A 25531-nucleotide genomic window follows, 5' to 3' on the forward strand; every position below is an offset into this window, starting at 1 on the left:
GAACGTTCCCTTTAATCTTTTGTGGAGTGATGCGGCTCAGGGAGGTGGAGGATCACGCAAAGCACATGACTGGGACACTGGAGACCAGGGTGGACTTTATCAATATTTAACCAAGACCATTTTCTCTCTCCTTAAAAGAGGGACTTCAACAATTCTTACAGATAGAAATACATCAACGCTGAAGTGAAGAGATGAACATGAACGTGAAGTAATCCAGATTATCTGCTGTTAAACAGATAAAACACCTGACCAGTGTCACCTCATAGACTAGGACATACTACCATCTAGTGGTCAAAATGTTGTGGTCTATACAGGTACACAACTATTTACATACAGCAGAAGAAGAAAAAAAATTATATATATATATATATATATATATATAGATGTATATAAACATGCGAAATGGCTTCTACAGACATAATCATCCAGATTTTAACTCCTAAATATCAAACATGTTTCAAATGATCACGTCGGCCCCGTTCAGGAGGTTTTAGACTGGATCTGGAACCGCCAACATTACCTGATAATCTGTGGTTAAGACCAATTAAAGTCCCAGACCAGATTTGTCTTCCGATTGTTGGGACGGGTAAACCGGCCCGGAACTCCTGTAGTCTGAGCCCAGCTTTCGCTTACTACTTACGCTTAAAATCTGTCACTGTTTTATTCTGAAACGTTTTTTGGTGTATCAGAGTATTAAGAGCAAGACTAAGACTGGCCTAACAATACAGACCAGTCTGAAATATCTTTGTGAAGCCGGACCCAGAGGCGTGTTGCGTATTTGATCAGTTCTTCATTAGCTAACACGCAGTGCTGTCCCCCCATAATATCAAGGTACAAGATGCCTCTTTGTTGTCCTCTTTCTACTCCTTTGACAATGTTCATGGCGTATAAGGTCGCGTTGCAGTCTGGACTAGTAATGCTCATAAATCCATTATTTCTTGGTGAGCCGTCACAAGAATGTCTTTGCAGTCCATAAGAGTTCATGTTTACTTGTCTTGGTTTATTGTGATGAGTGAGTGTGGAATTTGACCAGAACTAAATGGCAGCAATGAATTGAATGAAAGCTGAGCTACAGGTGTGAAAGTGACTTGAGCTGCCTAAATATTAATAGGACTTTTCTTTAAACATCATCTAATTTGCACATTTCCTCCACTTCCCTCTGCCGTGAGCTACTTGCTTACATGAATGCATCTATCAAAGTGAGGAGGCTGTAAGATGTTGGTTCCATGTGGTGCTGTCCAGTAAGCTGCACGTAAGAGTCATGATACTCAGTCTAAGATTTCATTTAGTTCACTTTCATTGAATTGAACCTCCATTTATTGACCTGTCTTACATGTTCCACCTGTTTAATTAACATTTTATTTCCTGTTTTGGAGGCGTGCCAGCAATAAGCTTTGTGTGTGCATTAATGACATTTTCATAACTCCCATTTGTCCATTCCCTTTTATATTTTAAATTTGAATGCTTGATTTGGATGTATTGCTCTTGTTTGTCTATTTATTTAAATAAAAATGTGTCACACCACACGACAGTATTTGTATGTCGTTTTTCTTGTGTACTTAGAATACACAACATTGACAAAGAAATACAAATTATTTCTTTATAATCCAGAAATAGTCTGATCTTAATCTTAATTCTGACATTACATATAGAAGACATCATTTGACACAAACACACACATAAGTACAGTACAACACTCACCACGTTTTGTAGAAAATATTAAAATATATTTTCTTTGTAATTGTAATATTTAAGGCTTGATTGTTGGCTTTGAGATCATGTTGTGCAATAAAGGTTTAATCTAAAAATCTTGTGTGGTTGATAATAATAAAGCTTATTTATAGAACACAAATCAAAACAAGCATCAAGGTGTTTCACAGACAGACATAACGCAAGTTCCCACATAAATATATATTTACAAACACACATGGATAAATCCTAACGAGTAGCCTACAGATTGGATCTAACAGGAAGTGACTGTTTCTTTGATTTCCGGTTTATTCTTTGAACGCTGAAAACTGTCCTATTTGACCTCATTTTTCTGTCAGCGCCCCCAGCTGCTGCTGCCAGCTCTCGTCTACTTTCCAGGCGAGAAGCAGCTCATCTCAAACGAGCCTACAGGATTTGGGCCAAAAAGTGCAAGCGACCTTTAAAACTCACCCACAATACACTGCTGCCTCAGCAGTCAAACCTCTTCCGGGTTTGCACAGCACCCCACCTGCGTGGTATCAGACTGAAGGAATATCAACTCTCTAATTATGAATGGAGACGAGGACAAGGAGTTCAACGTGTTTGTGGCTCTCCACACCGGGGCCCTGCAGTCTTCAAGGATCCCCACAATCTACTGGAGGAGCCTCCATCACAAAATCACCAACGAGGTCTGTCACCCGGCAAACTGCACCCTGTCACACGTTGAGCTGTTAGAAAAAGTCACTCTTACGGTTCAATAACTGTAGTTCAGCCGTTTAACACACCGCAGTTCAACAGAAACATTTTGTCATACTGTCCGTCTTTTCAACTATACTGAACAACGGCAGGTCGTTGGAAAATAATGCTACCATGACAGATGATATCCATTTATCTAAAATAAGCGCCACCTTATCTTAAGTTACGACTTGACACCCGGCTAATATCTGCGATGGTAGCTTCACTAGCTTACATCTGCTAAGGGGAGCAAACTCGCCTTAAAAGAGACAGTTGCACTTTTGCTTCGTTGTTTGCAAACACACGCATCGGATAAAATATGGCTAAAACTTTTACCAAATGTATATGTTCCTGGGTTCAACTCGGCATGTATTGTAGCCACTAATCGGTCTATTGTCTAATGAACTTTCCAGCTGCACCTCCTATTGCCACGTTGTGGTGTGTGTATGCGTTTTGTATCGTTACGTGTACTTCAAGAATCGGATGGGAAGAAACTTTGAAATTTGAAACAAGTGCTGCTTGCGGTATTTGATGTATGAGGTTGAAGAGTGGAACTAACAATGTCTTAAACTCGTTTAGGAGTGCTGAAGATGACAAGAAATCTAACTTTAAAATTGACAAATTCTCTAATGGTTTCTGGTGGTGACATGATGAAAACATGAATATTGTTGTTGCATGCACTAGATTTACGATGCTGGGGAAGTTTTTGGAATCATGCATTTCCAACAAGAAGACAAAGAGGAGGAAGGTGGAGCGGATGAGGAGAGGAAGGAGGATAATCCTGGAGCAGTGATTCGCTGTAAAGTGGTTGTGACCCGGGAGAGTGGGCTGCAGGTCTCCGAGCCGACCAGGTGAGGGCGCCATCGGCCAGAAAAACCCCCTTGACCGAAGGATTTAGCAGTATTTATTTAATCAATGAAAAAACCCATAAATAATCATGAATAAATTGAGTATATAACAATAAGAGTATATCATTATTATTGTGAAATGTTATTTCATCATTCGATCAATCAAGCAATCAATCAATTTTATTTAAAATGGAGAATCACCATGCAGCATGGTCCCAATACACATTACAGCAATAAACGTTGGATATAAAACAACCACAATAAAAGTATCGGTGCTAAAGTGATATTAAAGGGAGATGAACCCGTGGAGGCTGTTACATTGACTACTCTACACACTTCGGGAAGGCTGTTGGGCCACTGTGGCTAAGTGGAGAGCAGGGCCGTCCTTCAATCAGAGGATCGGTGGGTCGATCCCCGGCTCCGCTAGTTGCATGTCAATGTGTCCTTGAGCAAGACACTTAACCCCAAAATTGCTCCCGTAGCTGTGCCTACGGTGTGATAGAATCTGAATTGTAAGTCGCTTTGGATAAAAGCGTCAGCTAAATGACTAATGTATTGTTATAAAGCGAATCATAATAACTTAATGGAAAGAAATGATATTTTTTATTTAATTATAGACATTTTGTTTTTAATTCCCTTTTTCAAAAGTCTGTTTTCATTTCAAAACAGTATTTCCTCAGATTACACATTTCATATCAAGTTTTATTTCACAATGTCACTTTTCATAAATGACATTTAATTTCATAATATCACTTTGTAATGCATAATGTTCCTCTCCATGACAGTGGTGTTGTCACCGCCCTCCCTCCTTTCAGGAAATGGTAAACTGTCGTACCAGAGGCTTAACATTTTGGGGAATATCATCGCATGCAAATCATAGCCACGAGAAGAGACGGTGTCATTTTATGCAACGTGTATTTAAACTCATTTTCTCAATCTCTACCATCATTTCACGTGAGTGCTGAAGTTTAGGTTACTCTGGTGTAAACTCTCTTTATAAAATTACGACAGCCGTGCTGGCGTGTGACATTCATCAACAGTGTAGCCGACACAGAGCCTAATTGGCTGGAAAGACCTCTCGTGAGAAGAGATGTGTAAACACAGATGTAGAATCCATATTTTGCTATCAGGAAATAAAATGGACTAAAACCAACTACTAATTCTAACTAAGCACCACAAAATGGTGAAATTGTCTGACATTATGGCTTTATTGATCTACATCATACAGAGGGTGAAATTATTGTACAAATATGATCATTATCAGAGAGGGCGGTGACTGTCAAGAAAAGTGAGATATGAAATTTAAAACAGTGTGAAGTACAATTGTTATTAGGTAAAAATGCCAATATCAAATAAAAGCTGACTTTTAAAAGAAGAATTTTGAAATGAGTCCCGCAGTTCTAAGGATAATTAGAAGGATGAAATAACATTTTATAAAAGTGAATCATTCCTTTTTAAGTGATTACTTCGTTTTTAGATATATATTTAAAAATGCACACTTTGGAGCTCCATAATCAATAATTGTTACACACCGGGCGCTTTTTTGTGGTGCGATTAATCGTTGTTTTTGTCATGTGTACTTTAACACAGAACACTAATATTAAGTGTGGAAGTCTTCTGAGTTTTTGCAGAACGAACATGTTCAATAAGTACACTTATATCGTATAACAACACAGAGGCTCTGTAGTCTGAACCAAGACGTCGAACTTTATTACTCATTTTAACCTTCACAAAGGCAGCGCAGACCAGATCTACTTCTACTGTTCTTAACTTTCACAATAAAAGCCCTAGACATACACACTGTAACTGTTTACCAGGGGGAATATTTCTAATTCACTCTGAGCATTTCACTCAAAGGAAACTCAATAAATTGTCTTTCAGTAGGTTAGGTTATACGACTGCCAGACTCTGCTCTGCGTCAATAGGATCCTGGTAAGTTGGTCCTCTGCCTGTGAGGATCTATTCAAACCTTTTGTTGAAAAAGTGTTGCCACTGTTGCAAATTTGCATCTGATGGACATATATATATATTAATTTGAATAAAATAAATGCACCTTAAATTGAGTTTTTACAATGAGCTGTTGACCTGAACTTCGGTCCATCTTCCACTACGCCGTCTGCAGCGTCTACCTGGTGGATCACGCCTGGACGTACCGTGTGGACCACGCCCGTCAGCAGTTGGAGCAGATTCCCGGCCTGCTGCCCAGAATGGCCGACCTCATGGGGGTGGACTTCCACGGCGAGGCCCCTGACCCGGACACGGTGGAGCTGGTGATGGAGCGCATGTGGAAGTACAACCAGACTTATAATCTCTCCCAGGGGGTACGTCAGAAAACCTGATCCACCCTCTCATTCTCGCTTACCACACTTCCTTCTACTGTGGCGGTCCCACGGGGGCCTTGGTGTGTCCCTGCATGACATTATTTACTCTACCAGATAGATTAGACAGCCACTATGTAACTGTCAGTCTACCAATACACTGCTTTTACATGCCAGTATGTGGATTGCAGTAAAAGCGCAAAAAAAAGAATACGCAAATTTCCACCAAACTGCTAAAACTCGGAGAGCCGGTGAAAACAACACGGCTATCTTCTAATCTTCACGTTCACCATGAAGTGAACACAGATACATTTATTATTTATGAGGAATCAAATCATATCCGAGACTAAATGATTTGCCGCTCAACAAATGAAGAGAAATCATGTGAACTTATAAAAGAGGATGAATGATACTACTTTTCTAAAAGAAGATAAATTCTATTACTAAAAATAGAAAAAAATATATACTTTACATCACACAGAATACAAGCAAACCGAGTTGTCCGGACTCAACTGACTATAACAAAGAAATGTAACTTACTTTATACTTCGCCACCCCCCCATTCATGATGATCCGTAAGGGGAGGGGGTCCCCTTACTCATCTCTCAATGTTCCTTAAACAGTCATTTTGTTCATCATGAATAAAGTAGGGATTCATAACGGTTTTTCAGATCCTGTTCCCTGGGGGCATGTGGCACAGCTGGGCCGATGAGATGTACTGTTGGTGTACTAATTAATCAACATCATACGGGCCACCTGTCAGGCTTCTACTGGTCCCTGGTCCTCGTCATACTAACTCTTGACAGGAACGCCTTCCGATGTCCAGCCTCTATGCAACTACTATGTATGGGCCTATGGGCTGCTTGGATTCTTAGCTTTAAATCTTTTCCCACTTTGTCTCAGTTTGTCCCCCCCCCCTTCTTCATTTATGCTCCTGCCAAACGTCTGGCTTCCTCATCACAGCCATTCGAAGGTCACAGTGACCCGAGCTGCGCGGGGACAGGCTGGTCCCGGAGCCTATACACAAAGGACATCCTGTTTCCTGGGAACATCGTGTGGGTGACATCGCCGGTCTTAACTGGGCCCTACCTAATTTATGAAATGCATGAATCATGTGACTATTCCTATGTCTGTGACTATATGCCTACGCAGGGACATGAACTGAGTTTGATATAAAAGAGTATAAAGATAAGATTATAAAGATGACAGAGCAAATGTAAGATTATGAAGATAACAGGGCCTAAATATACATGTAAGATTATAACAATCCCTGAGCAAACGTATAATATAAACTCAGACCCAACAGAATATAGGGGTAAGCACATACATTCTCCAGGTAGATGAATAAACACATATGGTAACCCTGGAGTAAATAATACGGTGGCAAATGCATACATTTTTCCTCCCTCATTAGTCAATTCATTAATTGATTAGTTGAACTCTACAGAGAACTGAAGAGAGAGGCAGGTTTTCGGTGGGGTGGGTCTCTGCCATTTTAGGTGGCTACCACGTCACTACAAAGAAGTTTGCTCGGTTACTGTCACATTTTTCATTATAAAGCTGACGACATACTTATGTGAAACCGTTGGACCAGCAGCCGTTAGACGTATCGGTAGTGAGACAGTGAGATTGGGCTTTAGTTCTCAGCCGATAGCACTATTGCAGATGTAAAAACAAATTAGTCTCTCTGTCTTCCGCCACCTTACTCTCGTCATCCTGCTGTGTTTTCCCGCGCAGTCTCCCGAGGATAAAGTACCGGTGTGGTACATCATGGATGAGTTTGGCTCCCGGGTGCAGCACTCCGACCGGCCCAGCTGCAGCATGGCTCCCTTCTTCTATGTTCAGGGCGAGCTGGCCTACTCTGTGCTCTGGCCCCTGCAGGACCTGCAGGGTGGAGGTGAGAACACACACACACACACACACACACACACACACACACACACACACACACACACACACACACACACACACACACACACACACACACACACACACACACACACACAAGAACAACAAAGCTGGACGGGTTAGGGTTAGAAGAAAGAATAGTTGTTGACATAAATATAATATAAATATATATAAAAGGCATGAATGACCAACAATAGACTAAAAACTAATTTGTTAGTTCTGGTGTTGATCCGTAATACTGACGCACCCCAGATCACAGATCTTCAGTAACAATGAGTATTGGGCGAAGGTAAATTATAATTTTATCATGTGTTCAAATGTAACCTTGTAAAATGTATTTTTGGTGAGAAATCCTGTTGTTTGAAGGAGACGTTTTCACAGCAACATAAAATAGATATTACAGAGGGAATTAACTTACAAGCTTATAATACATTAATACGGCTAATTCCAAGATTTCTTTTTTTATCAATACAAATGCAATGTATTTCCTTATTTGAATTGTCTACTTTTATGGAAATAATGATTTTAAATTAAAAAAGAAGTACAAAGCAATGGTTGATGGTTTACACTGACTTCAGAGCGGTTGAAGTTCATTTTGGGATGGTGGTGAAAAACATAGTCTAGTAGTGGACGATCCACAATTGCTATCAGTGGAAAACCGCGTGATGTGGCCATCTCTAAAAGGGATATTTGCTCCCTTTTTTCTTTTGTGATATTTTTTTGTTTTTGGTCTTTCCGCTCATTGTTTTGTAATAAACTGGTGCTCCTAACACCCTTATAATGTCATGACCAGGGTATTACGTTTATAAATCTGCATAACATTACAGCCCTTTGTTGTGGTTTCTTTCCCGTCGTTGATGATCAGCTTCTTTGACTTTGACTTATGTTGAACCTTAATACCGAACGGCTGGCCCAGTAACTGTTATCTGACTCGTGGTGAGACACCACAGGATCTCACTATTAGGAACTCAGTAACGAACACCCACAGAACACAAGAGAGATTAGATTTTCTTCAGTTCGCGCAGATTTATTAGCATCACAAAGTCTACAAGTAAACCAAGCTCTCCGGAGTCAACTAACCTCACAATGGAAATGTACATCACTTTATACCCTCATTCTGCCCTATGTCTTGGTCCCCTCCCCTTCCCAGGTTTCCTGCTCTGCTCTAAACTTTTACCCAGACAAGTTACACTGTGTACCTCGGACATGTCAAAACAGAGGATACTGGATTTAGATATTTGAGTAGTTGGTCTTTTTTTTTCTCTGATGTTGCATCTGGCCGTCGGCCCAAAGGACCAGCACTTGTCTTTCCCCTGTGAAATCCTAAAATGACTACGGGCTCCAAGGCTGTTACCCTTGCACATCATTGTGAAGCTGTTCTGACTTACAGAATGAACTATGCATTTATCTGTGTGTAAAAAGTTGCAAGGTTGATGCGGTCAAAAGAGCACAACCACCCTGCCTCAGTGATGTGAATATATGACAATGAAACGGGCCCATATCACAGTAGGAATGTGAATATACATGAATACATTTCAAACATTGAATATGATTTTAGTCAAATGTATTTCGAGACACGCATACATTTTCCTCCCACACCTTCCAACAGAATGCACAAAATACAAACCAGTTTTTTTGAAAAGAGAAGATAACAGCTTACAAAAATGGATCGTGAAACATAAGTAAAAGAAAGGACAAAATGTAAAAAATAGCAAGCTCAAAAGGAACCATGCTACCCAAAGAGAGAGAACCCTCAAAAGACCCGATCCATTGTTGTCTGTCTGTCTGTCTGTCTGTCTGTCTGTCTGTCTGTCTGTCTGTCTGTCTGTCTGTCTGTCTGTCTGTCTGTCTGTCTGTCTGTCTGTCTGTCTGTCTGTCTGTCTGTCTCTGTGTGTGTGTGTGTATTGTGACGCGTTACGATCGAAGTTATACTTCCGTGCGCCTTTCGTTATATAAAATGTATTTAAAATTTCTTTTTTCCTTTTAATCAAAATCAAAGTTTAATCACAAGTAACCACTCAATCAAATATGCTCAAAACGAATATCAATTAATTAATTAACCAAAGATCGATCGAAATGCCTATATTTCTTATCACCGTCTGCCCTCAGGGTGAACACGGATCAACGAGGCTCTTGTCCCGAGGTCCGGTCTCCCCCGGTGAGTGGCTCCGGGGCCGCAGAGAAGCGGCGAGAAGGAGGAGGCAGGCTGGAGCCCCTGATCCACCTCTATATTATTCCACCCAACTGCCCTAAATTATCGTTGGCCTCATTTTGGACTCCGCTTAAGAGAATCCCCGACGGGATCACCAAAAAGTAATAAATCACCAATATGAACACGAGTCTTTGCTCGCGGGTTTTGTCCTCTTTAGGACCGCTCATTAACTTTTGGTCTGATACGTTCGGATAGCAGTCAGCCTTTTGTATTTAACCTTTTTGCAGATTTATTTGATCTCGCCAGTTAATTACCTTAAGTTAATAATGAGTACTTGTACATCCCCTATATATCATCCTAATTTTAGTATCTGGTCTACGATCAACTCTCAATTTTAATCTCAACAGTCACCTGTCTTTTAGAAATCCTTAATATTTTTCCCGGTTCATATGAAGTAGAAGATGTTCTTAATTTATTACCCCCTGGATCAGAGCCTAACAGATATACAGCTCGATGCAGGTATCCTACGGATCTCTCCCTACTCTTTAGAAACATGTGTTAGTGTGTGTATATGGTGTGTGCTGAAGGAGCAATCAGTCATGTTGCCGTGCATGGATCCTTGTTTACCTACAGGGGTTAATCTCTTCCCCGCAGAGGTGTCCCCTCTCTCGGAGGCTGGATGTCACCGATTGGATGGAAAAAGAATCTTTGAAGAAGCGCTGAAAGTTTACTTATTTATTTTCGGCCAATTACAAGTTTCCTAGTTAGGTCCCAATACATAGAAAAATTATAACAAATAAGTAAGTGTACAAAAAGTCCTGAGAAAATTAAGGCTATGCCTTCAAAAGACTATATGTCTACCTCCCCTACTACTGCCTCGAACATTTAAAAATCGAGATTTTTTATACTCTCGAGAGGGGGATTTTGTCCCCCTCCTTTCTATCTTAGGGCCAGATCCTCTGGTGACAGTTGCCTTTTGACAGCTGTCTTGTGATCAGACGTATGTCTCAACCTGCAACTGCCCTTTGTCTGACCCCTGACTTCCTTGTTCTCTTGTAATCAGGTCACATCGTCTGCTTCCCTGTACTCAGGACTTCTTGCACCCTCTTTGCTCCCTCGTGATGACTTTTGCACAAACATATGTTTAACAGTGCTCAGGGAATGACATTAATCAATTTCACTCATCAAAGATCAAGAAAGATCAACATCATAAAAACATAATATCAGTCATAATACAACTCATAATACAAAATCATAATACAGTTTGTTGCCCAGCCTATGATTAAATAATCGAGTATTCTTGTTATATGTACTCTTTTGCCTAACTCGTGCCCTTTTCCTTAATGGGTTCGGGCCTACACGTTGAAGCCTCTACGGATGTACTATTAATCATCCTAAATATTGATCGAGCAATCTTAACACAGTAGTCCTTATTGATATGTTTCAGCTTGTGGGTGTGTGTGTGTGTGTGTGTGTGTGTGTGTGTGTGGGTGCATATGTGTGTGCGTTTGTCAGCCGGTGTGTGTGTGTGTGTGTGTGTGTGTGTGTGTGATCGGCCCCCCGATAAGGGCAACTGTGGCATGGGGCCCAGTCTGTGTGAAAGAGGAACTTCTCCCTCAGACAAGGAACTTTAAGCTAAAAACAAGAAACATCTGTGTCCTCCTTACATTAAGCGGAACTATTTGTTCAGGCAGCCTTTACATCGGCTGGCGCAGTCTTACGAAAACCTCAAGGGTCGAACCCTGGGGCCCTCACAGTTACATTTTTGTTTTTAGTCATTTTCTTTTATTGTTTTCTGCAAAGCAGCTTGTATGGTGTCTGTAGCACCACACGGCCCTGGCAGTCCGGGGAGAAGCAACTCTCAATCTCGCAGATACTCCAACTCTTCCAACAGTATATATATATATATATATATATATATATATATATATATATATACACACTACCGTTCAAAAGTTTGGGGTCACTTAGAAATGTCCTTTTTTCTCAAAGAAAAGCACTGTTTCTTTCAATGAAGATAACATTACATTAATCAGAAATACACTCTATACATTGTTAATGTGGTTAATGACTATTCTAGGTGGAAACGTCTGGTTTTAATGAAATATCTACATAGGAGTATCTGGAGCATCACATTTGTGGGTTGGATTATACTCTCAACATGGCCAGAAAAAGAGAACTTTCATGTGAAACTCGCCATCTATTCTTGTTCTTAGAAATGAAGCTATTCCATGAGAGAAATTGCGAAGAAACTGAAAATTGACACAAAATTGTCTGGGTATATATATATATATATATATATATATATATATATATTAGTTAGTTAGTTAGTTAGTTAGTTAGTTAGTTAGTTAGTTAGTTAGTTAGTGCTGGGCAACGATTACAATTTTTAATCGCATGGATTTTTTGGGATTAATCTCGATTAATCGCATTGTTATGCACAAAATTCAATAATGGATTCAAAATATAGTGTATTGTGCACTTTTATTTTAAAAGTACTGCTATATGAACAAAAGTGCAATAACATTTGGTTTGCAAACACTTTAAACAAATAAGGTGCTTTTTAACAGCAGTATTCCCTTTACACAGTAGCAGTTATAACACAGTTATAATGATTCTGATAATAGATATTCAGCCGGTGTTCACAACTTTATCTTCAAGTGTGTAAGAGATGCATTTTGAAATATACTTCTTGAAAACTGCAAACCTATCTACGTCATGTTTTTTACATTTGTTAAATTCTCAGTAGCAATAGCAATGCTTATTATACATATTACAAACATAAAAAACTCTAAAAATGTAAATGAATCATTTTGTTTGGCTTTTTTTGGTATTTTGGTCAGACACGTATGCAACGCTGATTACCGTAATATGTGTTGTATTTGTTATGTATGTTGGTACATAGAGGGTGATAAGAAGCTGTACCTGGAGGGACTTGTAGGGGAATGTAGGTGAAGCATGGAACCTGTAGTCTGTACCTGGCAACGTGCATGTGGACGTTATGCTAATAAAGAGTTGCAGTTAGTTTGTTCTCACGTGCTTATATGTTTATTTAAAAACACGACAATATGTGTATTGATATTGTCATGTTTGATCCTGTGACGAGACGATCGATAGGATGTCTCCCTAACAATCACTATACTTTGAGTTTCTGATTTTCTAACCTTTCTCCTCTGCTGACTGTCAATCATCAGGTCAGAGGGAGTTCAAATCAAAGTTCACTTATTTCATTAGCTTTATCATTCAGTATATTATAAGCACATTTGATTAATGATGATTTTGATAAATGATGAAAAACACACATTAAAGCTAATCATCATTGAACCGTCCCTAAACAATATGAGATTACATGTAACGAGTATATCAAGTGAAAGTAAAACTTGTTAAAAGAGGATAAACCATATGCATAGAAAGGTAAGTAACAGCTTAAGATAGGACCCCCTGTCTGGCTAGAGGTCACAGGAGCCATGTTTCATATATGCCAGTTAGGCGTGAAAACCACAACACACCTAGAAGTTTCCATTGTGTAAGTGTCAGCCAGATGCTCAAACCACAGGATGCTGCCTTTACACTTTTTAGGGTCTCGCCTCTCCCTCCTCAGACATAAAGGTGTTGGATAGCATCACAGTTCATCTGTAGTATGCAGCAGAACTACAGTTTCACCTTGTTGCGAGTATTTGTTTGATCCACAATTTCAATAAGTCGATTAATCTTTTGGTGTATCAGTTATTTGATAGAGAGAGAGGTTTTGGGTGTAGTGGGTCTCGGACATTCTTGGTCGATACGTCAACAGTAAATAAGGATTTGAAAGGATAAGCATCTTTTTCGATTCCACAGACCTTTATCCCTTTGTGTGCTCTTATCTCGTGTTTCCTCTTCTGTTCACACTCCTTCTGGGCCAAGGCAGCGTCTTGTCAGCTTTGACCTCTGTTACATTTTTCACCTCGCATTCATCCCCAGGGGGGGGATGTATTTTGAATTATTCGTGGGCATTGATGGAGGAAATGTACATTACCACTGATGAATGAATATGAGAGGGTTTGTCTGTATTGTTATTATGGACAGCCACATCTATGACATGGTGGAATGTCACTTATTTGATACCACTAAAATGCATGTTCCCAAAAAAGTCCTGCTGCTTTTAGTAACATTTGTTAAAAAACAACTGTAGGAAATGACTTTGCCTTTTTTTAGAGAATCAAATCAATGTTTGAAGATGTACTTCTTCAGTAGGAACCAGAGAGTACTGAGAGACATTTCCACACCGCAAAAATGTCATTGTTTCCACAGATGAAGTAACCCGAGACTATACGTATGGAGAGACGGACCCCCTGGTGAGGCGATGCCGTCTGTTACCATGGATACCTGACGATCTAGAAGGGGTCAGCAGTGTCACGACTGAGCCCCCCGACTCGTACTACAAGGTGAGGAGGACTATCACTGAGGTTCAAGAAATACAAACTTATTTTGTTTCCAATTCTGCTTCTTGTTTCTCAAGTCCTGGTTCAGATAGTTGTGATATTGTTTGAATGCAGAAAGGAACCTGAAAAGACCTGTATTTATATTCAGAATCAGCTTTATTGGCCTTTATTAGAATTTGACTCCGGTTTTCACATTGCTCTCAACGTACATACATGGAATATACAAATAAACAAGAACATTAAAGACAACAAAGTAGAACAGAAACTAAGCATAAACGTTTGACATTTAACTACTATGTACAATATAAATATATATGAACAATGACAATGGATTTGGGATATTAGTGCAGAATCGTGGTAATAGTGCAAACGGAGGTGCAGTATGTCTGATTAATTGTTCATCAGAGTGACGGCCAGTGGAAAGAAGCTGTTCCTGTGTCTGGTGGTATTGGCGTACAGAGCTCTGTAGCGCCTTCCAGAGGGCAGGAGTTGGAACAGCTTGTGTCCAGGGTGTGAAGGGTGTGAAGGGTGTGAAGGGTCTGCACTCAGTGATGTTTCCTGCCCGTTTCCTGACTCTGGAGGTGTACAAGTCCAGGATTGGAGTGCAGGCTGGAACCAATAATTCTCTCTGCAGACCTGACTCTCTGCAGACCTGACAGTCCGTTATAGTCTGTTTCTGTCCCGTTTGGTGGCCGATCCAAACCACACAGTGATGGAGGAGCAGAGAACAGACTGGATGATGGTGGAGTAGAAAATAATCAGCTGCTCCTGAGGCAGGTTAAACTTCCTGAGCTGGCGCAGCAAGTTCTGGGGTGTCAAACTCATTTTCACCCTGGGCCACATCAGCATTATGGATTCCCTCAAAGGGCCGGTTGTAACAGCCATCGCAAATTCACGTCACTCCAGTCTCATCGCGTCTGTGCATAGACTTTGTATGTAATCTACTCGCGCCGCGTTCGGTGTGAACGCACCTTTGGACTTTATAAATGTAACTACTCCCTATTATTGTTAAATAACTGTCTCTGCATTTGATTATTGTTTATTCAAGTGTAAAAATATTGCAGTGTATATTTAAGCACATTTCTGTTATTATAAGTTATTATAACAATTTTATGTTTTTCTTTGAGGCTAAATTTAGCATACTTGGCTAAAATGCCAACGTAAATTGTATTCCTTCATCACCGACACTGCCTCATAACACAGAAGACGAACCGTTTTTTCTCCTTGAAGCACAAACATGTATTCGCTTTCCTATCTTTCATCAAATGGAAAACAAATGCTGTCTAGCGGCAGGGTGCCGTCATTTCGTGGGTCACAAAATCAACATGCATTGTGGGAGATGTAGTTTATGGTCACTGTACACTGTAAAGCAGGATAGACTTTAATTGTAAGACTATCATATGCCTTTTATATGGAAGCCCATTTCCGTCAGCAAAAGAAAATTACAAAAAAAGATGAAAAGTTAGACTTGATAATAAAAATATCCCCATGGCACTTTTGGTGCATCCATCTGTAACCATGGCACTGACCAGATGTTTCCAGTTGCTGTTCAATGAAGGTCGTCACCTCAGCCACATCAGTTGTATTCATTCCAAGCCAGAGCTGCTTGTATACCGGATGAACCGGTATACCGCCCAGCACTAGTCTGGAGAAATGGCGATTGTGTGGCGATTGCTTTAGCCCTGTTTGAATCAGTAGGAACAGCTGCTTAAACGCTCTTCCGTGGTGAAAACAGCATGTTGTCTGTTACGTTGGGTGGGTAGCCAGGTTGAGCGTAGTGGCTCCACCGAAAGAACATTATATTTCCCACAATTTCAGCTTCTGCATTTTCCAAATTAGTAGTTATATAATTTGCATTAACACTAGAAATGCTTTTAAACTTAAATTCCTCACAATGGTCAACTTTATCTTTCTAGTGTGAGTTAAAAGCTTTTTCCCTGGTTCCGCCTTGCATAACGCAACTCTTTATTTCAGACCTGCTCTCCCTCTCACAGCATCAGGGCCTTCACTTGCCTTTTCCATGACAGTCTTGCCATACGCCTGCCAGCCTGTGTAGTAGGAACACCAGTCTCACTATGCACCTGCTACGCCCCCTCAGTTGTTTTTATACAAGAGACTCTGATTCTTTCTTAAGATAAACAGGCTGTATGTTGACCTTCAACCTCCTCCTGTAGTTAGTGAGTACCTCCAGGCCTCTCCACACTGACGCAGGGCCGTTGGCTGAAAACTTATTTACACTTTTCAGTGTAGCTCTTCTTTGCTACCTTGATCTCCCTCATCAGTGTGTTTCTGGCCTGGTTGTACAGAATCCTGTCCCCACTTCTGTAGGCCTCCTCTTCATATTGAACAGTTTAGCAGTCCACAAATAACAGTTTGTCGTAAATGAGGTTTTTGGGATTCATTTTGGTCAAATAAGGAGAAATTTGGTACTTAATCATTAAGATCAGTCTTCACTGTTCTTCACTTTGTTTTTAGTCGAATTGACACGCTAAAGACGGGCTGTATTACATTGTTTTCTATATTGTTGCAAAAACAAATCAGCAGTGACTTTACAGGTGGGAGAATAATTAAGAGAACGGGAGAAATGTCCAAGAAAAGACTGAGAAACAAGGTAACGGACATGACACACAAACTACAAAGAAATGCTGAAATAATAGTCATAATCATTCTAATAATAAAATCTTAAATAGAAATTTAAAATAAACAAAAAAACAAAAAAAACATTTCTCAGCTCACAAGTAAGGAACTCTGACTTTGTGTGGTGTCCCGTTGTACTTTTTCCAGTAGGAAGTCGGACATTTTTTAGTTGTGCCGCATAACCAACTCACAAAGTCTTACTCATTACAAGAGGCTGTTAGGTCATCACTTTCCCCTCTGTCTGTTTCTCCAGTCCATTGCGTTGGAGAACAAGGAGCAGCTTCCTGTGGAAATCCAACCCTACACTGTGCCCGAGGACAAAATCCTCAAGTAAGTGTCTCACCCCAGCAGATTCTTTTAGTCCTCAGTCAGAAATAGAACACCACTTAGTCGGTCACATTCTGTTCAAACGCAGTGTTTCTGCACAGTGTCAGATAAAGATCAAGCTACACTCATATTATTAGTATTATACAAATTGTAAAATTAGATTCCGGTGGTGGCTGAATAGGATTGTTTCCAACTTGTGTGAACCAAACATTTGCAATGTCTCCAGAGCGTTATAGTCCAAAAATAACTTTATTTATGTCGACGACACTGACAAGAAACATTCATTGAAAAAAATACATTTAATAAAAGAAAAAGAAAGAAAGACTTAACTCATTTAAAATGCTGAATCCCTTCGTTCAAATTGAGGATTTTGTTTGCAGATTTGTTTTTATTTTTTATGGCAATGACTTAACTAAATAGGGGGGGCTCAGCTTTCCTTAGTTAAAACTAGGAGGGGCTTCAAAAAAAAAGGGGTTGGAAACCACTGCACTAAATGATGCATGCTCCTGGCCCTCCCGTACAGGCCTCAATGCACCCCTCACACTAAAATGTATTCTAACTGCTGACATTTTGCAGGCGTCTGGAACCAAGGGATGCTTTGATAGCTTTTAATGGAAAGGGGATTATCCAAGAAGAGATTTTTGCCCAACTCTCACGCTGGCATCCTGAGGAGTACTCTCCATGCACATTGGGGGAGGACAAATGAGCCTCATTCCAAAAACATATTTATTAATTTACAAAGATCATCGCTAATTGTTTTAATGGAAAAAATTCCTATATCTGCTTTGCATGAGTCTTTCAATGCTGAAATACATAATACTAAAACTCAGGTTGTGTTTTAAGTATTTATTCTCTGCGCAGAGAAGATTCAATCATCACAACAGAATGCGTACAGTCTGTGAGGAAGAACCAAGAAAAAAGTGAACAAGCTTTCTTTATACAGAATGAGCAAAGGTGGGGGCCGATGGCCAATGTTACAGACATTTTGGTCTCAGACTTTGGGTCTCGGACTGATAGGAACAACAATGACAAACAAACGGTCAGCAACCAAAACAAGCGGCCCAAAGGCCTTGGTGGTGGAACATTCTCATACAACAGTTAGTTATCTTTGTGAACAGGCAAGGGAGAATTCTTCTTCTGCCCAACAGAGACACGGTGAAGTAAAACAACGTTCAGAGCAAAATTACTTATCCATTTCATCGAGCTCACTGTGTCTAGCAAGCCACACGTCGGCTGTTTACTACAGCTGTATGAACACAAAATAAACTGATTTGGCTGTGATTTAACGGCAATAAACCGACAAAAAGGGACTCCAAAATAACTACGTAATGATGCCGATTTGTACTCGTTTTCTCAATGGAGCTCGGATCGATCAGTGCTAGGCTATGCTAACATTATAGCAGCTCCATCAACACTCACAATAACGTCACATAGACGTAAATACGGCAGCGTCTAGTCATTGTTTGTACCATATGGTTTACACACACACACACACACACATGTCTACACATAGTTTGGTCCGGTCTCTACTGATATGAGGTATCATAGAGCTCTGGGTGAACACAGACGGCTACAGTATTTATTTCCTGATTCAACAACGGCAGGACTTCACTGATGACATGGGGAGCAACTCAACGCTGATAGGCTATCGCGCTGGAGCGTCACGCGATTTTTTCGCAGAAGTTCAAATATTAGCGATTCAGCGTTTTGACGCGTCAAACGCAAATTGCCGTTTGGCGCCACCGCAAATTGGCGTTCATCGCGTCTGTACATAGACTTTGTATGTATTGCCACGTTCATCGCGTTTAGTGTGAACACACCTGAACAATGTCACGCGCAGTTACTGTGAAATCATTAGCGTTTGAAAGCAGCACTGACAGACTGGTCGACTAAATCCCAAATACGGTTTCTCTCCGTCACGTTTGAATTCCTCGCCAGGAATGCCTCTGCACTTCGCTGACCACCAGGCGGTGTCATTAATTTAGGATTTTCTGAAAATTGCACATGGTAACTTAACTTGTAGAAAGGAGCATGATGTCCTCTGTGTGGGTAGGCTCTGAGAGTAATGCAATACAGGAAGCAACGCTGCATAATTGGGATTGTCGTGCGCGGTGCTACTGCATGCTTTAACATTTCTTTTAAAAGAGGCTTCTGTTTGAAACGAACAAACGTCCGCACCGGGACACGGTTCGCCCACGCGCCTCACCCAACTTTGCCTCGGAAGCCTCCGCTAAGCCTCCGCTAAGCCTCCGCTAAGCCTCTATGGGTAGCCAATTGTAACAAATAGTTATAAATGACTAACATGAGCACGATTAATTGTTCGTTCGCTTTATCGTCTTGACCGCAAAACATTGACTTTTGATTTTTTTTCCTCACCTTTCTATACCTACGTCTTGGTATCGGATAGTACTCGGATAGCAGTCATTTTAAAATCAAATTTTTATACCCCTGCTCAGAGATCAACAGGTATAAATCTCACCAAAACTCACGGCCGTTTATGGCCGGCTTGAAGTGGGGTTTCCCCAGGTCTCTCTTACTGTAAGAATGGATGTGAGTGTGTGCGTGAGTTTCTGTCAGTGGTGTGCTGTGATGGATGTACTGCAACTTATCCCAGGGGCTGGGAGATCTCCCTGTAGAGGAGACCCCTCTCTCTGAGTTCCGATATCCTGTAAGAAATGGAAAAATGGATAAAATAGTTCAACTTTCACTCGTTTATTTAGTCTAATTCAGAGTATGTTTCTTTTGGTTCCAATACAGAGAAAAAATGATTCACAAAAAGTTTTAAAACCGAGAAAAAAATTAAAAACCCTTAACCCAGTGAGCAAGCGGTTTTCAAGTCCGGAGATTTGATAAAGTCAATATTAATCCCACACAGTTTAAGAACTGGTGGACTTCTCCCCAACTACTGCCCCGATTGTCCAAAATCGAGAATATCTATACCCAAGCAAAACTAGAGGAAAGGCTCAGCCCCCACGTTCCTGCCTCGTGAGACATGCATGGGCACTGTATCCCCCGGCATGCTTAGATGCACATTCCGTTTTGGGGTAGCATGCCAATTTGAATCCCTCCTTTTAATCCAACACACCGACCTTTGCCGGTATTCAGGACATGTGACGCACTTTGCTCACTGGTTGACAACAATACCCAGTCATCTCATAGATACATCACCATATGTTTTCAACAGGGATACATGATGTCACACTGTTGTGTTTTTTTCTATATCTATGATATCCATAACGAGCTTCTAAAGAATTTATTAAATATAAAGATATAGACGTTGTGTCTTCATAACGAAGCTTCTAAAAAAGAAGAGCAGGGAACATTAGGTCCAACGCCAGGGGTACATCCAAATAAGGCTTCATGAGCAGATAAAAGATTTATCTCATGTGACCAGATATCCCAAAAGCCCCCAATGTACCAGGGCTGAAAGTGCATCGTTAATCCTAACTGTATGACACGATGAACGAGAGGACTGTCTAGAGCAGTGGTTCTCAACCTTTTCTCAGTGATGTACGCCCTGTGAAATAGTTTTTCAGCCAAGTACCCCCTAACCAGCACAAAGTGTTTTTGGTTGAAAAAAAGATCATCAGTGTCTGATTTATTATTTTATGTGTTCTAACGATATCAAACTCTTCTGAAGAGGAGAGTTTGCTGCAGCAGAGGAATCGCTCTTTTTCGCTCATCTCCAGCGTGATACTTTCAGCTAATGTTGTGTGTTTGTTCTGGAAGCGTCTTTCAACATTACATTTTTTGTTGTCTGCAAATTTCTCGCCACATATCAAGCATACAGGTAAACCAGCATCGTTGGCAGTGAAAGCAAATGAATACGTCCACGCAGAATTAAACTCTATTTTCCTCCGTGACTTTTCTGTTTTTGGATTTATCCATCGATGGTTTACTGAGGGCGGGGCTCTGCAGATCATGATTTGCGAATTGCACGGAAAGGTGCTAGACAGCGACGTAAGATTCAAGTGGCGGATCGCGTAGCGCGGCCGGTTTTTTAATTTATTACTATTTTGCTCGACAAAGTTGGAATCCAGGTTGATGCGATCTTTCCATAAATATATTTTCTTCAATGTATTTCTTCATACGTGGCTGTGATGTAGTGCTCACTTATACAACCGTAATCCCCGCAATATATATGAGATGTGGCTTTTAGATCTCCAGCAATATGTTTGTGAATGTGTGACGAATCTGGCAACAGAGACAGAAAACAGCTGCTGCTGTTACCGAACACATCACACGCACGGAAGGGAATGTTGTGGAAGATTTCTGTGTTAGTCGGGAGAAGAGTTGAGAAGTTTGCAATCTATTCAATAAACAGAGTCTCGAAAGAATCAAAGTTGTTTGTCGTTTAATGCTTGCAAGCAGGAGAGCAAACACACAGTCGCGTATCTCAGTGAACTGTGCAGAGAGCTTCAAAAAAGTACAAAGCATCACATATTTTATGCAACAGGAGTTCACACCTTTAGATACATCATAACAAATGGAGTATAGGTCTTTTGACACAAGTTGTCTTGTTCTGCTCATTATCTGGAGTTTTCCAGGTGCGTTCAACTGGGAGTCAGTTCGTACAGAGGTCGGAAACAATGGGTTTCTGTTTCTTCCTCTCGTGCAGTGCCTGTGAGCAACCTTGGAAGACAGGACACTGGTTTCATGAACTGATTAAATACCTCAACAGGACTGCTATGTTCTTTTTCTCTGTCTCTGTACTTTTCCCATCAGTTGTTAACATCTTTCAAAACTTCCCAATATACTAGAATATATTTTACCATTACAGGAACCAGTAGGTTTGAAAACCAGTAGGACCGGCACCCACTGCATGCCCAGTGTACGTGAATAGTCACGTGATATTCGTTTTCAGGCGTTTATGTCTGGACGGAAATCATCTCGAAAACAATGCTTCTACGCCGTGTGGACGGAGGACTCAGGGAGCCGCAACAGAGGGGCCGAAGAGCCGCATGCTGCTCCGGAGCCGCGGGTTGCCGACCCCTGGTTTAGGATAATGAAATTGAATAGCCGACTGAATATAAAATTCAGTTTATGAACTTACACTTATATTTTATTGAATATTTATTAAATAACTACTTTTCAAGGATTTTTGAATGGATGCTAATTTTAAATCTATTTAAAAAAAATCTCACGTACCCCCTGGAGTGCCTTCACGTACCCCCAGGGGTACACGTACCGTTTTGTCAGTTGATTCCGGACAACTCTGTTTACTTGTACTCTGTGTGATGCAAATAAATCTGCGTGAACTGAAGAAACTCCAATCTGTCCTGTGTTCTGTGGGTGTTTGTTACCGAGTTCCTTTCAGTGAGAATCCTGTGGTATCTCACCACGAGTCAGATAGCAAATAGTTATTAAGCCAGCCTTTAAGTATTACGTTTAACATAACGTTAAAGTCCAAGAAGTTGATCATAGACATAGAAAACCACAACAGTTTCAAGGTGCACTCCGTCTACAACAGAGTGTATAGCTGGCGCGTTCTTATAAGAGTCACAGAGCCCTGTGACTCCAAGTTACGTATTTTAGTTTTTGGTCTTTTCGGGCTTTGTTTCGTAAGCAGCCTGTTATGGTGCCTTAACACCTTTTATGCCTTTAAAATCCATGGCTGGTGCATTTCGTCAATGAACAATTCGCAAAGACTTTACGTCCCGTCCTACAGGATACAAAATAAAACTGTATTCCGTTAAACACAAAAAATATTTAATCAGATTACTGATACATTTAGTAAAAATTGGGATTATAAAAACGATTACAATTTTAAAATGTATTTCAAAATAAATAACTATAAACTACCAGGCACACACTTCGCAACACGTGTCTCACACGATGGCCTCCAACGTTGGTGACAAAAATGTTTTAATTAGTGAAAACGTTGCTATTATTTAGTATGTAAAGCAGAAAAAGGGGGAGCAACATCATAAGTAGAGAGCAAGTTCTGCCCTCCAGCTGTGGAAAATGTGCATGAAGTGTGAATAGCTAACGTTTCATTTAAATGTGCATAATTATTTTGCAGCCAAAGATAGTTTCACACGTTCTCTCTGCTGCCAGTTAATCTTCTTGCCACGGAAGTATCTCGCTACTCACTTGGATTCCCAAACATCACTACTGCTTAAAATAAGCTTGAAATAAGACTGCAGCCTGGAAAACATTTTTTTTCTCACATTTTTTTTATTGAGGTAGTCCAAAAGTAACGGAAAGTTATCAAGTATATTATGAAGGTATCAAAGCGTTGTGTGTTTCTTTCCTGTTGCGCCCATTGCCGTCGTCATTTCAGTGTTTTCCACATCTCTCCATCACTCTGTGCTTTGTTTTCAGGGTTTACTCTAACATGTCGCAAGTAACCAACAACCTGACACACCCCCGGTTCCAGCTGACGGAGGAGGAGGAGGAGGCTGATGTTGTTTGGAGCTATAATCACATCAAAGACTACAGGTCAGCAACACACACGCAGCATATATTCACATGGTCCTGGTGGCTCAGTGGAGGTCTTTCAGTCAGACAAAATACAACATATATATATATATATATATATATATATCAGTGGCGGGCCGTCAGGGCCTGCAAAGCCTTCTCTGCTGGCCTAAACAGAATCACAAAGTTAAAGCTATTTTATAATTTAATATTTTTTCTTAAATACATTTAATTTTTTCTTATATGTATTATAATTTATAAAAATATTTTTCCCATTATCTTATTTTCTCATTGCACAGCTACTGTGTTCCTCAGTTTCTCTGCTTCCAGTGCAGCTTGTTTTAAGTAGAGCTTTTATCCAATCAGATTTCACCTCTGTGTCTCTAGGTAGAAGAGAGGCCCAGGCCTGCAGACTCACCAGTGCTTCCATGTGCAGTTTAAGTTGAATGGGGACGATATTGTTGATTGACATAGTCTTCAACCAATCAGATCTTTAGTTTGAGATTCATGGACGCACCAGAGTGGTTTGCAGGCCTAGTTACGTCAGCATTACTGCAGCTCAGAGTCCAGATGCCTCTCTGCTGCAAGGTGCAGTGTGCTGTGATTGGTCAGTGGGCGGGCACGTGACTACTTGCCCGCGAAACATAATGCTTGCTAGCAGAGCTTTGGTTGTAGCAGACAGAGTTCAAGTGGAAATATTTGAAAGACATTTTACCTAGCTTTGTTTTTTTAATATGAAATGGCGGAAGGAGGAGAAACGGATTTAGTGGCGGAGTTTCTGGGAACGCTTTTCTCAAGAAGGACATTTCTGAACAAACTGGACAGTAAGAAACGACCCCACAGCTAGCAGCCCTGACCAGCCAGGAAAAGGATTTGTATGCAGCGTCGGAGAAGCGTTGCACATGTTATGGCTGTGAATGTGTTTCATTTTAACTGAGCGTCGGTACTTTTGGAGAGACTCCAGTGGATCTACAACTCAATGACCACGTTCGCAGGGAAACAGCTCCACAACCGCGGCCCGCCCTTCACCGGTCCACGGCCGAAGACGGACGACCGGCCGGCCGGCCGGCTGAAGACGGACGGACGACCGACCGGCCGAAGACGGACGACCGACCGGCCAAAGATGCACGGACGACCGACGACGACCGGCGAAATACAACTGAGGAGGCTCGACTGTCATCACTGGCGTCGATGAATAGAAAAGGACTTCTTACTCACAAAAGGCCAATCGCCACACAATCGCCAGTTTCATTTCTAAAAGCATTTATTTCTCTTCAAAGTGAGTAAATCTTAAAACGGCAGCTTGCTGTTTCAGTTTGCACGTGTAAACTGAGCTTTTGCAAAACAATAACAAAGGCTGGCCCACTGAGGATTGGGGGCTGTGTGAGCAGTAAAGTTAAGAAGAAAATCTTCGCCTCTAATTTTCTCTGTGATCTTCCATTTTAAATGCCAGTATAGCCGAATACACAGCAAAAGGTGCCAGAGAAGTGCTGTTTTAAAACTTCCACAATGTAATGTAGATATAGTCTGATGTTCCGCTGCTTTGGCCTTTGGGAGTGAATCAAGTATTTTAAGCCATGAAGCTTAAAGTCATTGGTTAAAGTCAAACTCAAATTTGTGTCTGCAAACAACCACACTTTTTGGGATACAGTCGTCATTACATCTTCTTCTCTAACAGGAAGCTGAGCGAGGAACGACCCCATGTGATGCTTAACCAGTTTCCCTGTGAGAGCATCGTCACTGTGAAGGACTGCATGGCTGCCGTGGCCCGCAGAGCGAAAGGCGGCTCACAGCCAGATTGGTTACCAGAGACCTTCAACCTCCAGTCAGAGCTGCCGAAGTTCATCAAGCGTTATCAACAGAGACAGCAATGGTTGGAATGTTATTTTTTTAAATATGTTAACAAAACCAAGAGCATGTTGCTGATGTTGATGGTCTGATCAGCACTAAACAAGATAAAAGATGTCTTGGGGGTGATTGTGGCTAAGTGGAGATCAGGGCCGTACTTCAACCAGAGGATCGGTGGTTCGATCCCTGGTTCTGGCTCCACTAGTCACATGTCAATGTGTCCTTGAG

General features: G+C 40.9%; 1 protein-coding gene across 1 annotated transcript in view; it reads left to right on the top strand.

Moving 5' to 3' along the window:
- The first annotated feature begins 2081 nt into the window (after positions 1–2081).
- The window catches only part of ttll12 (tubulin tyrosine ligase-like family, member 12), a 50697-nt gene continuing 27247 nt past the window's right edge, over positions 2082–25531 (top strand). Inside the window, exons 1-8 of the mRNA XM_079184098.1 lie at positions 2082–2378; positions 3109–3275; positions 5395–5593; positions 7328–7487; positions 13941–14074; positions 16962–17038; positions 23360–23476; positions 25134–25328. Of these exons, the coding sequence (XP_079040224.1) occupies positions 2259–2378; positions 3109–3275; positions 5395–5593; positions 7328–7487; positions 13941–14074; positions 16962–17038; positions 23360–23476; positions 25134–25328 (1169 nt within the window). The 5' untranslated portion in view covers positions 2082–2258. The remainder of the gene's footprint in view (positions 2379–3108; positions 3276–5394; positions 5594–7327; positions 7488–13940; positions 14075–16961; positions 17039–23359; positions 23477–25133; positions 25329–25531) is intronic.

The sequence above is a fragment of the Pholis gunnellus genome (assembly GCF_910591455.1).
Source record: "Pholis gunnellus genome assembly, chromosome: 22".
Lineage (NCBI taxonomy): Eukaryota > Metazoa > Chordata > Actinopteri > Perciformes > Pholidae > Pholis > Pholis gunnellus.